Source organism: Hemiscyllium ocellatum, chromosome 31 (assembly GCF_020745735.1).
Source record: "Hemiscyllium ocellatum isolate sHemOce1 chromosome 31, sHemOce1.pat.X.cur, whole genome shotgun sequence".
NCBI lineage: Eukaryota > Metazoa > Chordata > Chondrichthyes > Orectolobiformes > Hemiscylliidae > Hemiscyllium > Hemiscyllium ocellatum.
The window spans coordinates 8826312-8841989 of NC_083431.1; the positions used below are offsets into that span (position 1 = coordinate 8826312).

Below are 15678 nucleotides of genomic sequence, written 5' to 3' on the forward strand. Positions count from 1 at the left end.
TATTCACACGTGGACAGTCCTTGACATCAGTTCCTCAAGAGCCAGCTCTCACAGTGAACAGATGTCCAGTATTCCTGTTCTTACCGGTCGGCTACTGTTCCCTGATTGGATCAGATTAACAGTCCCAATCAGGGAACTTATTCTATGAGGTCCACCTGGCTGACCTTGTGACAATTACTACATTCCCTCCCTTGGAGTCAGAAGACATAGGCCATTCTTTTTTTTGTAGCTCCTCCTGGGGCATTTTAGCACCAGGTCAGGTTCCTCCAACTCTGCGTCTGATATGGGTGGTGTGTAACACACAGTAACTCGCCTCTTGTACCCAAAGCACCTCAGTAGAAATTTACTCTCTTAAGGCTGCAAAGGCAGCAAGGTGGCAACTTCTACTGTGTCCATCTCAAATTCCCACGTATCTTTAACCTTTGACAGAGACAGAGAACCCATGGGTTCTGGAACAGTTGAAAAGTCAGTCAAGAAGCCAGACACATATGGATTCCGCACTGTTTGCATGTTTGCAGCTTTCATATGGTCAATGTGCTTGTTCAGGACTGTTGCACATACCTGAACTTCATACGTCATTGGTCATGGTCGACACAATGTCATGTCATGTAATCATGCAGGGCCATTCCAGTGGTTCCTACACCAAACTTCACACCCTGAACTAAATCACCCCTCTCATTTAGCAGAGACATGTATCAGGCATTAGCATTCCTGATGCTGTTTCATCTAAACCCCCAGGTCCGGGAAGATCAGATTTAACCCGCAGTGGGGTCTTCCTATTGGGGAAAGTGAGGACTGTAGATGCTGAAGATCAGATTTGAGAGTGTGGTGGTGGAAAAGCACAGCAGGTCAGGCAGCATCCAAGGTGTGGGAAAGTCGACGTTTCAGGCATAAGCCCTTCATCAGGAATGAGGCTTGTGGGCTGGGGGGGGGGGGGGGGGGGTGCTGAGAGCTAAATTGGAGGAAGGTGGGGTTGCTGGCAATGTAGCTGAAAAAGTGATAGGTACATGAGGTTGAGGGAGAAGATAGTTGGGGGGGGTCTGTTACTGAAGTGGGTAGATGGGAAAGGTGATGGACACATCAGGAGGGTGGTGCTGAGTTGGAGGCTTGGGACTGGGATAATGTGGGGGAGGGCAGGGGGCAAGGGGAAATGAGGAAACTGTTGAAATCCACATTCATTCGGTATGATTGTAGATTCCCAACACGGACTATAAAGCATCCTTCCTCCAGGCATCGGGTTGTAACGGTTTGATGGTGGAAGAGGCCCAGGATCTGCATGACCTTGATGGAGTGGGAGTTGAAGTGTTCAGCCACAGGATGGTATGGTTGGTGGGCGCTGGTGTCCCAGAGATGTTCTGAAACAATCCGCAAGAAGGTATCCTTTCTGCCCAATGTGGAGGAGACCACATCGGGTACAGTAGAAGACATTGGTAGAGATACAGAAGATTTCTGTCGAATGTGGAAGAATCCTTTGGGGCGAGGGGAATGGTGTGAGCTCAGGTTTTGCAATTCATGTGGTGGCAGGGGAAGGTGCCAGGAGTGGGGTGTGGGCTGGTGGGGGGCGTGGACCTGACGAGGAATTCAGAGGGAATGATCTCTCCGGAATGCTGATAACGGTGGGGAGAGAAATATATCTCTGGTGATTGGGTCCGTTTGGAGGTGGCGCAGGATAGTGTGATGTATGCGGAGGTTGGTGGGGTGGAAGGCAAGGTCCAGGGGATTCTGCCCTTGTTGTGTTGAGTGGGGTGCGGCTCCAGGGCGGTGGTGCAGGAACTGGAGGAGTTGCGCAGGAGGGAATAGTCAAGCATGTGGGAAGGGAAATTGCAATCTTGGAGAAAGGAGGCCATCTGAGATTTTCTAAGGTGGAATTGGTGCCAACCTCCGCATACATCATAACATCCTCTGGCATCTCCAAATGGACTCCACCACCAGAGATGTATTTCCCTCCCCACCCCTATCAGTATTCCGGAGTGACCATTCCCTCCATGACTCCCTCATCAGGTCCATGCGCCCCCCCACCAGCCTATATCCCACTCCTGGCATCTTCCCCTGCCACTGCAGCAAGTGCAAAACCTGTGCCCACAACACTCCTGACACCACCGTCCAAGGCCCCAAAAGGATCCTTCCACATTTGACAGAAACATACCTGTACCTTTACCAATGTCATCAACTGTATCCGTTGCACCCGATATGGTCTCCTCTACATCGGGCAGATAGGACGCCTTCTTGCGGATTGTTTCAGAGAACATCTCTGGGACACCAGCACCCACCAGCCTCACTGCCCCGTGGCTGAGCACTTCAACTTCCCCTCCCACTCTGTCAAGGACATGCAGGTCATGGGCCTCCTCCACTGCCAAACCGTTACCACCTGATGCCTGGAGGAAGAATGCATCATATTCTGCCTTGGGACCCTGGAACCACACAGGATAAAATGTGGATATCAACAGTTTCTTAATTTTCCTACCCCAAATTATCCTAGTCCCAAGCCTCCAACTTGGCAATGCCCTCCTAACCTGGCCATCACCTTTCCCACCTATCCATTCCAGCCATCCGACCTACCACCATCTCCCTCACCCTCATCTACCTATCACTTTCTCAGCTACCTTCCCTCCCAAACCCACCCCCTCCCATTTTTCTCTCAGCACCCCCGGCCCACGAGCCTCATTCCTGATGATGGGCTTATGCCCTTTACATCGATTTTCCTGCTCCTTGGATGCTACCTGACCTGCTGTGTTTTTCCAGCACCACACTCTCTACTCTTCTCCCCATTAGCAACTCTACTGGAGCTATCCCTGTAGTTGCATGACTGGTGGTCCTATAATTAAATAGGAATTGGGACAGTGTGGTATCTAGTGAAACTGTAGGTTGTTTCTTTAAGCCTGCCTTCAAAGTTTAGACAGCTCTTTCTGCTAGACCATTGGGTGATGGATGGTATGGAGCTATCTTATTCAACTTTAGGAAATACACAAATTCCCTGCTGGTAGACAATGGCCCATTATCTGTAGCCAACATTTCCAGTCCATGTATTGCAAAAGAGGCAGACAGCTTTTTTTTAAATCATCCCCATGTTCGAAGAATGAACCCAATGCACATCCAGCCACGTGGAGTGGGTGTCCACAATGACAAAGAACACTAAGCCCATGAAAGGACCTGCGTAGTTGATGTGTAACCGAGTCCAGGGTTTACCCAGTCATTTCCATGAACGGGAGGGGGCTGCTGACGCTAACTGTTGCCCTTGTTGGCACTCTGGGTATTGCCCCACCAACACACTAATCCAGGCCACCAGACATAACTTCTTGGCAACACTTTTGTTTTGAAAACCCCTGCGTGACCCTAGTGGAGTTCAGTTATCATCTGACAGTGACTTTTGCTCAGAATAATCACTCCCGCTCCCCAATATAATGCACTCCGTGATTTGGTCTCTCTGGGTCCAAAAAAGGTTTCAGCACTAGTTACGATGGTCCTTTGGTATTGCCCCATCACCACCAGCTGTTTCAGTTTTTCTAGGACTAGATCTTTCTATGTCCAAAGTCTGATATTGTCAGCTGTGACTGTAATTGTGTCCAGAAAACTTAAAACTATTTCAGACTCTTCCAGTAGCGGTACCAATGCTGGCGTATCTGCCAGCCGGAGGCAGTTCAATGCATCCACGTTTGTGAAGTGGCCTTCTGGTTGGTGTTTCAACTTGTGATTATATGCACTTAGCAATTAGAGCCCACCAGTGAATTCAGCCTGAGGTTATGGGTGGCACTGCCTTCTTCTATATAGAGCTAGCAAAAGTTTCTGGTCTGTTATTATTATTTATGTCCATAAAGCTATTGGTAGAACTTACTCACTCAATATGACTACTAAACCTTCCTTCTCTATTTTAGCGTACTTACGTTCTACATTAGCCGAAGTCCTGGATACATACACCTTTAGGTAGACCTCTCCACTGAGCCACTTATGAGCTAATACTACCTGCTGTCATAAAGGAGGTATCGCATGTGAAAACCAGATCTTACTTGGGATTACAGTGTATTACCTCAGAGGATGATAGCTGTTTCTTCATTTCCCTGATAGCTATACATAACCATTTCCAAGGCTGACCCTATTTTAAAACAGTTGATGAAAAAAATGCTTGGATGGACAAAATTTATTATATATAAACTTGCTATAATAATTCACCAGCCCAAGGAAAGACCCAAGCTCCAGTACACACATGAGAGCCAGGGCACCTTTGATCACCCTCACTTTATGTTCCAAAAGATATAAACTGGTCCTGTTAATTCTGTAGCCCAAGTAGATCACTTGGAACACATTTTTCCCCCTAAGGCACACACCCACCTGGGAAAAATACCTAAGGACTATGTCCAATTCTCTAAATGTTCCTGACTGATGTTCCCTATTATTAGCACGTCATCTCGATAAATGGCATCCTGGGGCAGATCTTGTAAAATGTGCATCATTGTCTGCTGAGAAATAGCACAGGTTGACGACACCCCTCATGGCAGTCTCATATATATATCCTGATCTAACCACAATTGCAAATACACATGGCTTCGTGAAGAACAGATACACACCAGCTTTGCATCTTAAATCCTTTATTTGAGAGATTGAGTATTTATCCAGCTGCGTAAAGCAATTTATTGTTTGTTTAAAATCCCCACAAAGAAAAACCAACCCACCGGGCTTCACAATCAGTACGACGAGTGCTGCCCATTCAGCAAACTGGACTGATTTGACGCTTCTTAAGCTTTCCAGCCTTCTGATTTCTGCCTCTACTTTTGCCCCAAAAGCAAATGACACTGGGTCGGCCTTGCAGAATTGCTTCCTGGTCAACATGCAAGGTGGCCTTGGCTCCTTTGAGAGCCCTGAGACCTTCCTGAAAAACTTCCAGGTTATAGGACTTGACTCAGGCAGCTATTTTCTAATTGGAAAACATTGAACCAATCTAGATGAATCTTTCTCAACCAATTTCACCCCTACAAGCTTGGGCTAAGCCTTTTACTACAATCAGCAGTAACTGAACCAGGTGCTTCTCATAAGAGACCCAAACCAAAGTTGTACCCTTATAATCTCTAAGGGTTACCTGGTATAGATTCTTAGTCTAGAGGGCTTGGTGTCATGGTTCAATGATAACTCTCTCTCAATGTCAGCAAAACAAAAGAACTAATCACTGACCTCAAAGAGAAGAGGAGAACACACCCCAATCTACATCAATGGAGTGGAGGTTGACAGTGTTGACAGCATCAAGTTCCTGGGAGTGACAATAACCTGTCCTGGACTTCCAATGTAAATGTGACAGTCAAGAAGTCACAACAATGCCTCTTCTTCTTCAGGCAGCTTAGGAAATTCGGCACGTCCATAAGGATCCTCACCAGCTTTTACAAATGGGCCACAGAAAATATTCTGAGTGCATAATGGCCTAGTACGGCAACTGCTCTGTTCAGGACTGTAAGAAACCATAGAAGGCTATGTGCATAACTCACACCATCATGGAAGCAAACCTCCAATTCATGAACTATGTTTATACTTCTCACTGCCGCGGAAAGGCTGCCAGCATCAAAGACCTCTCCCACCCCAGTAATACTCCCCTTCAACCTCTTCTGTTAGACAGAAGACACAGACGTTGAACACATACAAGAATAGTTTCTCCCTTGCTATTATTAGACTGATGAATGGACTCTCTAACTTCAAATAATTTTGATCTTGCTTCGCTCACCTCTTGTGCAGTGCAACCTCTATGTCTTACTCTGTCTAAGCACCCTAATATTTCTATGTCCTTACTTGCCATAATCTGCCTGTACTGCTTATGAACAAAGCTTTTCACTGTACTTAGGTACATGTGGCTACAAAAAAATCAAATCTCATTAAGGGTTAAACCAAAGTCACATGCACTTGCCAGCCACCTTAACCTAGTCAAAAATCCAATATGGATTCTCTAGACTCTTGAACAACCAAATAAAACTGATAGCGTCTCAGAATTAGAGGCGGCTTCAGTCATAATATTTCTTAACTAAATCTGTCAACTCTTGAAAGGCTTTAGTATCTGGTGTCTCAGGTATGGTTAGGCTCCTAACAACTGAAAAAAAAAACCTGTGGGTCCACAAGCTCAGGAGAATGCATCATTGCTTCTTAATCTGTCCCAATGACTTTTGCCTAGAAAAGAAAGTGCTTTCTTCTTATATACTGAGCTCAATCCTCAATCACAGGATCAAATGGGTCAAGCTTCCCAAGTAATGACATGATGCCAGAAATGCTTACCCTAATTCAAAGACGACTGTTGTGAGTGAATTTTTTCAGGAGCGTGCCACTAAATTAATTCCACTGAGGCGAGCATCTGGTCACCCTCGATTCACATGTGGAGAGTCCTTGACACTGATCCTGTTCACTCAGCTGGCTGAGGGAGCTGGATGTCTGACATTCCTGTTCTTATCAGGAAGTTTGGACTCTGACTGGGACTGCTAATCTGGTGCCCAATCAGGGAACTCATATTACATTGAACATTACAGTGCAGTACAGACCCTTTGGCCCTCGATTTGCGCCAACCTGCGGAACCAATCTGAAGCCCATCTAACCTACACTATTCCATTTTCATCTATATGTCTATCCAATGACCATTTAAATTATCTTAAAGTTGGCAAGTCTAATACTACTGCAGGCAGGCTATTTCACACCTCTACTAATCGGAGTAAAGAAACTACCTCTGACATCTGTGCGATATCTATCACCCCTCAATTTAAAGCTATGTCCCCTTGTGCTAGCCATCACTATCCAAGAAAAAAAGGCTCTCACTGTCCACCCTATCCAACCCTCTGATTAGAGGTCTCCTCTAAACCTTAGGCTGTCTAACGAAAACAGCCTCAAGTCCCTCAGCCTTTCCTCATAAGACCTTCCCTCCACATCCTAGAAAACCTCCTCCAAACCCTTTCCAAAGTTTCCACATCCTTCAAATAAAGTATGCAACACTCCAAATGCCACCGCACCAGAGTTTTGTACAGCATGACTTCATGAGGTTCACCTGGCTGACCTCGTTACAATCATTACAAGAGAGTATTCTTGAGTTTAGTGCCCGGGGAATGAAGAAACAACTAAATGTGAAGCATCCGACACTGGGGCTGCTCAAGAGGCAACATTTAGAATAGCAAAGATATTTAAAGCGGTGCATAGCTGCTGGAGATTAGAGATGGTGGTGGTGGAAGCTGGGTAGGAGAACTTTGGGATTTCAAAAAGTACAAGTGAAAATTAAGGACTTGTTTAACCAGATCACAGTGGAATTGAACAATTACATGAGCAATGGGCAAACAGTATTTGATACAAGTTAGGACAGAAGCATCAGTGTTTTGATATTGTGTCAGAATTATAGGGGATAGAATTACAGAATGACAGACATACCATAAACACAGGAGGCTGTTTGGTCAATTGAGTTTGCACTGGCTCAAATGTGCATCATGATTCAGTTCCATTCTCCTGCTTCCACTCTCCCCCATACCCTTGCTGTTTAAATAATTATCTTATGCTCTCCTGAATGCATAAATTGAACCTGTCTCCACCACACCGTCAGACAGTGCATTTCAGACCCAAACCACTCGTGAAAAAGGTTTTTAACTTAGACAATATTTATCTCTTTTTCAAAATCACTTTATTTCTCTGCCTTCACAGTTTTGATTCTTATGAGCAGGAACATTTCCACTCATCTACTCCCATGTGATTTTCAAAACTATCAAGTCTCATCTTAGCCATCTCCCCTCCAAGAAAAAGACTCCCACCTTCTGTAATCTACCCTCCAAAGGGTTTCTTATCTGGAATCATTGTTAAAAAAAACTCTTCTTCACTATCCATTGTGTTCACAAACTTCCTATAATGTGATGGCCACAACTGTATACATTATGCTAAGCTGAGATCTAACAAGTTTCCAACACAAGTTCAGGATCACCTCCTTGCTTGTGTACTCTGCATTCTTAATAAAGCCCAGAATACCATCTGCTCTATCTAGGAGTCCTGTCATCTTCAAATGCTCTGTGCACATATACACCCAAGCCACTCTGCTTCATTCAATTTAGAAATGTACCCTTTATTTTGACTATGCTGTTCCTATCAAAATGCATCACCTCACACATCTCTGCATTGAACATCATCTGACACCTATTTGCCTACTCCACCAACTTGTCTTTGTCCTTCTGAAGTTCGACACTACTTACCTCACAGTTTACAACATTCCAAGCTTCAAATCATTCACAAATAAATGATATTTTCCCTAAATAATTAACATATATTCAGAAAAAGCAAAACATCCCAATACAAACCTCTGGGGAACTCCACAACAAACCATCCCCTAGCCAATAAAACATCTATTCATTAAATATTTCTGTTTCTGACCACTCAGCCAATTTTTTTACCCTATCAACTTTAAGTACCAGCAGTCTATCCAACACTACCTCCTATTAATTTTGAACCTTCCCATAATAGGTTCCTCCTGTCACCATGGCCGGAGAAGCAGGAGTCTTGTTGATAAAGACCAATTGTAAAATATTCGTTTAATACTTCAGTCATGTCCCCTGCCTCCATGACTAAATAAATCTGCACACCAATCATGGCACTGACTCATTGATTATTGGTTCTTGAACTTGCTGAAGCGCACAGGCTATGGAGGTTCATACAACCACTAAGAAAATTACAGGGAATGCTGATTGCAGCTTCACCATGTGTCAGATTATAGATTTCCATATGGTTTATCTAATGGCTATCAAAACAAAACTGAACCAAACCCAATATCTTATTACCGTTGGGACTGTTGGAGGATTATGGCAGGGTATGCTAGTCTCCGTAATGGTGACCATGAAACTACCATTAATTGTCTTTTCAGGAAAGAAATCTGTCAGCCTTACCTGGTCTGATTAAATTGTCTCGGAAACCAAGGGAAGGACGACAAATGCTGGCTTCAGTCACATCTTATGGAAGACTACTAACAATGCTGTATTCAATTTAGATTAAGTTAGAGTTTCACTTCGCAAATGGAGAGAGATATAAATATGTAACGACACACATCAGTGGTTAAAACAGCTGTGAGGTTTCTAATATATAGAGGAGGAATCTTAAGAAAGTAAGATGTAAAGCCAAGACTTTTTATATTTGATTCTTTGGAAGATAGCATGAAAACCAGAAAATTTAAAAACTGTAATCGTAACATACAAACAGAGGGTGAAAAGAAAAGCCTGAAAGAGTTGATAAACTAGAACTAGATTCAGGCTACATGAACAAAACTAGACACATCATGGGAATAAAAAGAATCAGAAATGACTTTTAATCTCAAGATTCCAAAAAGGAACAGTTCAGATCTCATTATTTATCGAATGGCTGATCCCAGACAATTTAGAGCACAAATTTTTTTTAAAAACTGTACACTTACAGCAAGTTAGTCAGAATCCAAGATCTACTTTACTCTCAAGATTTTCAGCCTTTAGTATTTTTTATTTATCTCAGAAGACAGTCTTCTTTGACAGCCTTCAGGGAGTTGGTGGAGGGTAACATTCAATTATCAATATGCCCAGAGCATTCTAAGCTTGATAACATGACCTCACCCTCTCTCTTAAGAGAGCAAAGAAAAGTTCAGTTCTGCGACTTGTAATCTCCTTCCTTGCACATTGCATAAGACAGGTCAAATTTCAACTAAAATCAGACAAGCAGAATCTTCCACCTTGCTACAAATTTGAGAATGTGAAAAGTTCAGATCAGTAGGCAACATTCTGAAAACTGCCTATAATTGCGATGGTAACTCTCCACTTGCCTGAGCAGTATGATGTGCTATTCAAACAGATCAGAATATCGCATTTTTAATTAGCGCCATGATTAATTTACAGTGCAGGAAACCACAATGTGGTACTAAGTTCATCATACCTCTCTGCTGGAGCAAGACAAAACAAATCCTACTCTGCTGTTTCATCCACACAAACAGAATGCGTTTTAAATTTTTATCCGCTTTCTATCAGAAAATGTTCCAAAAACCCTTTGGGAAAGGTACATTAGCTGATGTTTACTGCATGAACAGAAGTGAGAAGGATTACAGCTCACAATCACAAACCAATGATCTTTTTGCTGGTATATGTGCATGGAGAGTTCAAATTTAGATAGTCAGCATTTGAACATTAAGCTGACACAGCTGAGTAGGCTCACAGATGAAAGGGCCACTTTGGAAACAGGAGAGGTTGCAAACACCCGAGCAGCAGTTACCACTTCCAGCAAAATGGGTGGATTGGATGCGGTGATTTAGAAAGAGAGGAGGAAAAAACAAAGGAAGAGAACTGCACAAATTCCAAGTGAACTCAACAACTTGCTTTAAAATGCTCCAGTTGAAGATGAGAAAAAAAAATGAAGAATAACTCATTTAAAAACAAATCAGAAATAATGCTGGAATTGAACAGTATGAAAAAGGAAGGGCAATCAATTTCACATGCAAAATAATTTTAGTATCTGCATACTTAGATGTTTCAGGGAGTCCTGCAGAGAGTTCCAGAAACACTGACAGGTAATTGCCTCGCACAACTCCATTTCCATCCTAGGATAGAATACAGAATTTAATGTTTGCAGATTTTGATGCACACATCCAGATATTATTCTCTCTCTCTCATTAAACTCAAGAAAGATACACTATAACTAAAATCAATCCATTCTGAACTGCAGTCATATTTTTAATTAAATAGACAATCATTTCAAGTCCACCCAAACATCAGGGCTTTCTTCTATTTTGTTACATCACATTTGAAAGAAACAAAAGTTTATATTCAATGCAACTTTTCATAAATGAAGTTGGAAAAGCCATTCCCTATGTCAGATTAAACTACTTTTGTTGATTATTTATACATTTCTCTGTAGGTTTGTTTACTAAATGATAGCTTTTAAAACTATTATCCATTCAGTAGCTCAGCTGAAACAGCCATCCGGCCTACATCCATAGTACAATTCCATAGATGGTTTGGATAAGGCGTTTCCAGCCAAGAGTCTCAATGTCTCTGCCAGGGAGGACAACGTTCTAAAATTTTGCTAATCCCACTGGTTGAGCGCTGCCAGAGAGGGATAACAGATGCGGGAGTGTAAGATTTCTAAAATCTGCAGGTACACACATGAAGAATGACATTCTCAGTTAGGGACTACAGTAGGGCTTTATTCTTGATGAAAGGCTTTTGCCTGAAACGTTGATTTCGCTGCTCCTTGGATCCTGCCTGAACTGCTGTGCTCTTCCAGCACCACTAATCCAGAATCTGTTTCCAGCATCTGCAGTCATTGTTTTTACCTAGTTGATTTTAACCCTACTGCAAATCCTCTTGCAAGGATGCCTGCCTTGAAGAAGTTTTCCTCCTCTCTAAGAATCTCAGGGAGTCCCTTTCCCACTGCAACTCCCAGGTCATTTCCTCTGCCCTGAAGCTCTTCAACCATGTCGTGAAACAAACTCGCTACCACAGCCACATTTTCTTCCTCAGTACCTGCCTCTGTAACCAATTCATCCCACATGGACTTTGGACCACCTTTAAACCAGCAGAGTTCGGACCCGAACAGGACGAACAGTACAGATTAAAGCCTTATTCCTGATGAAGGGCTTTTGCCCGAAACGTCGATTTCGCTGCTCCTTGGATGCTACCTGAACTGCTGTGCTCTGCCAGCACCACTAATCCAGAATCTGGTTTCCAGCATCTGCAGTCATTGTTTTTACCTCCAATAGCTATACTTAGTTTGTAGTCAAAACTAGAAGTACCGTTTCAGCATCCACTTGAAAATTTGTCACTAATTTGTGGATTGTCCTTGCCCTGTTTGTTTTCAGTCCAATTAATTAGAGTAGATTACTTACAGTGTGGAAATATGCCCTTCGGCCCAACAAATCCACACCGACCTTCCAAAGAGCAACCCTACATTTACTCCTTCACCTAACACTACTGGCAATTTAGCATGGCCAATTCACCTAACCTGCACAGCTGTGTGACTGTGGGAGGAAACCGGAGCACCTGGAGGAAACTCATGCAGACACGGGGAGAATGTGCAAACTCCGCAAAGACAGTTGCCCAAGGCGGGAATTGAACCCAGGTCCCTGGTGCTGTGAGGCAACAGTGCTAACCACTGTGCCGCTTCAACACAACCACTGTTCAATCCCTTCCCAAACATTCAATTCAAAGAATTGTTTTTGTGATAAATGAGAGTTTTCTATCATTACTGTAAATCTGTACTTACAAAGTCTTAAAACTTTGGCTCAAAGTTCACTCTGACAAAGCCTCCCTGTCCTTCTCCTGCCATCCTTGAAATAGTCACAAACCCAGCCTTCCAAACTCACCGGGTAAACCTTCAGTCTCCAGCAAAGTCCAGACACTTGCAGAGGTGGACTGTACACTGGGTCTGCACGCTGTCGCAAAGTGCTATTGAAACAGATTAAAAAGGTGTCTATAACATAATCATTTTGAAACTGGGCTGTAAAGCAGTCAAAGTTCAGAAAACTTCAAAATTTCCTTGTAAAGGCCAAATAAAGTTTAAACAAATTTTAAAATAAATAACACATCTTAACTTTAATAAAGTTGCAAAACTGATTCATTACTAAATGAATGTTAAATACAGCTATCCTTTACTTAGCACCCCAATAATTTCTGAAATAAAAAGATATCAAACTAAAATACATTCAACAAAAATCACTCCCATAGGAAACCACGTAGTAAGGTTGGGTTATCCTTAACATGTTAATTAACACATTCTTAATTAACACTGATTAGCTGCTTGAATCCAATACACACTCTACTCAACTTTCAAAACTCATTCCTGCTTGCCATCCCCTGATGCACAGCGAGGGCTCAAGAGAGGGGCAGAAAATGAGGGGGCAAATAATGGCAAGCAAGAAACAATGAGCAGCTAAGGACGGAGAGAGGGAAGGGAAAGAGAAGTGGCAGGAATTATTTAAAAGCAAAACAAACTGAGCATGTGCAGTTAGAAAGTAGTTCTTGGTGGATGTGTACTAATTACACTAACACAAAAACTTACACAAACACCCAAACGAAAGTGTGCAATTCGAAGAGGCTTGAAACGGGAATATTTGTACCCGATTTAAGTGGGGAACACAACAGTATACCTCAGAGAATTTTTATAGCTATTTCAAATTTTAAACATTTAAGAACAATAATAACATCTCTTCAAGATATTAACAGGAAAAAAAAGGTAAAGATAAAGACAAACTTTTTCTACTCGATAAGGATTCTAAAACTAGGGCTCATAGCCTAAAAAGTAGGGCCAGACCATTTAGACAGATGCTAGGAAGCATTTCCATACACTAAACATGGGAGATGTTTAGAACTTGTTAAATCTGTTAAGCAAGGTATTACCTGATTATGGTCTAAAGACGGATATATGGAGTTAGACCATAGATCAGCACATGCTCATTGAATGGCGAAGCAGGATTGTTAATATGCTTCTGTTGACGCTTTTACTTTCATTTTTCTACCTCTAATTTGTTTTCATAAGCGCAGGCAGCAAGGGGAAAATGTGTATCTGCACGTTTCCTCTCTGCCTGAAAAAAGTGCAACTTCCTGCGAGGGAGTACTGACCAGCTGTCCGATCTAGATGTTGTAATATGCAGTATCCCACCAAATAATATCAGAGTACTTTAAAAGGAGACATTGTACATATTTGATGATTGCACTACTGGGTTATTCTGGGTTGCATTTTTCTGTCCTATTTGGTGCTTAATTCAAGAAATAGCTTAGGAGGCTGTTTAGTGTTAAACATAATATATTAACTCTTAGCAGCATTTTGCATCAGAGACCAAGCCAATCCAATCATTAATGCTCATGCAATATGTGGCAAGAGAGATAGGATGCAGGTGCCACAATTATAGGCAAAGTGTACTATTAACAAAAGCTTCTAGTGATAGCCTGCAATGTGACTGTTAATTTACAAAATGGAAAAAAATACACCAGCATGTGAAATCTGGCTTCAAAGGAGTTTAAAACACTGATAGCTCTCTTATGATAAAATTATTTTTTCATAAATTTAACCAGGGTTTATTTCCATAAAATTTGGACCAGCAGCACGACACCTGGTGTCAAGCACCACCCAGCGTCTCATCTCAGTAACTGCAGACAGTACTTTGAAGTTTATTGGGGATTAAAAAGGAATTGTTTATTACAATGATCAAGACAGGAGAGGAGAAATTGCCAATTAAAATCCATTAAAATATACTTCATCGGTCAGTTTAAATATAGTTCAACTACATATCAACATGCAGAATAGATCAGGAAATACAGACCTGTCAGTTTGTCATCAATAGTGGGAAAATTGATGGAGTAAAAAATGAGGTCTGCAGATGCTGGAGATCACAGCTGAAAATGTGTTGCTGGTCAAAGCACAGCAGGCCGGGCAGCATCTCAGGAATAGGGAATTCGACGTTTCGAGCATAAGCCCTTCATCAGGAATGAGAGAGAGTAGCCAAGCAGGCTAAGTCATAATATTGGATAAGGTAAATAGGCACTTAGGAAAATTAGTTAATACTAGACAGTCAACATTGCTTTGTTAAGGGCAGGTCATGTCTGGCAAATTTAATTGTGCTCTTTGACGAGGTGACACAGACAATCGATAAGGATAGTTTTATGGAGATTGTACATCTGGATTTTCAGAAGCAAATTAGAAAGGTTTATGATTGATGGGTCGTTGGCAGCATGGTTTTGAAGTTGGCTAAAGGATGGGAAACAGAAGGGGTAGGTATAGCTGGAGATTTCTCAGATTAGAGACAAATTGAAAGTGGCGTTCTCCAGGAATCATGGTTGGGACCCTTGCTTTTTCTGATTTATATAAAAGGATTTGGAAATGGGTGCTGAGCAAAAAAGAAATCTCTAAATTTGTAGATGAAACTGAGCCACGGAGAACAGTGAATTATGAGGATGATGCTGAGTGACATAATTGACAAGTGGCTAAATGGACAGTCACCTAGCAGATGAATTTCAATGCAGAGTTGTGAGGTAATTCATTTTAGAAGAAGAAACAGAGAGAGATAACACAGGGTCAATGGTGCAACTTTGAGGGCAATACAGGATCGGAGGGAGCTCGGGGTTCATGTACATAAGTCTCTGAAGGTGACCAGGTTGAAACAGTTGTTAAGGAAGTTTGTAGGATTCTTGGGTTTATAAATACAGGGAGAGAATATAAAAGGAGATTATACTACATCTCTACAAATCATTGGTCAGACCACATTTGTCTTCAGGTCAGAGCACCTTATTTAAGGAAGGACGTCAAAGCCCTGGAGACAGTTCAAAGGGGATTCAAGATAAGGCAGTAAGGGATTTTAGATACAAGGAAAGATTAGAGAAATTGGCCTTAGTGTCCTTGGAGGAGAGAAGATTAACAGGTGACCTTATGGAGGTGTTCAAAATTATGAACAGTTTTGGCAGAATAAAGAAGGATATTCTGTTTTGACTAGCTGGTATGTTAGTATTTAAGGGTCACAATTTCAAGACTGTCAGCAAGAGACGAGGAGTGAGATGAGGAGAAATCTCTTTACTCAGAGTTGTTGGCACTGGATGGAACTAGCCGGGTAGCTCTTTCAGGAGCCAGTGCAGATACGATGGGTCAAAAAGCCTCTTTCAGTACTGCAAAATTCCATGATTCTAATAATCATTTACATCAGTTCACAGGAAAAGATAGTAGCATCTATTAATGATCTAGAATTAAACA

The 15678-nt window shown here is 42.2% G+C and overlaps 1 protein-coding gene across 3 annotated transcripts in view; it reads right to left on the reverse strand.

Annotated features, from left to right (window-relative positions):
- Window positions 1-15678, reverse strand: part of trim37 (tripartite motif containing 37) — a 108675-nt gene that overhangs the window by 52267 nt on the left and 40730 nt on the right. For all 3 annotated transcript variants that reach the window (XM_060847836.1, XM_060847838.1, XM_060847837.1), the window contains exons 13-14: window positions 12302-12383; window positions 10461-10537 (exon numbers count right to left, since the gene is read on the reverse strand). In XM_060847836.1, the coding sequence (XP_060703819.1) occupies window positions 10461-10537; window positions 12302-12383 (159 nt within the window). The remainder of the gene's footprint in view (window positions 1-10460; window positions 10538-12301; window positions 12384-15678) is intronic.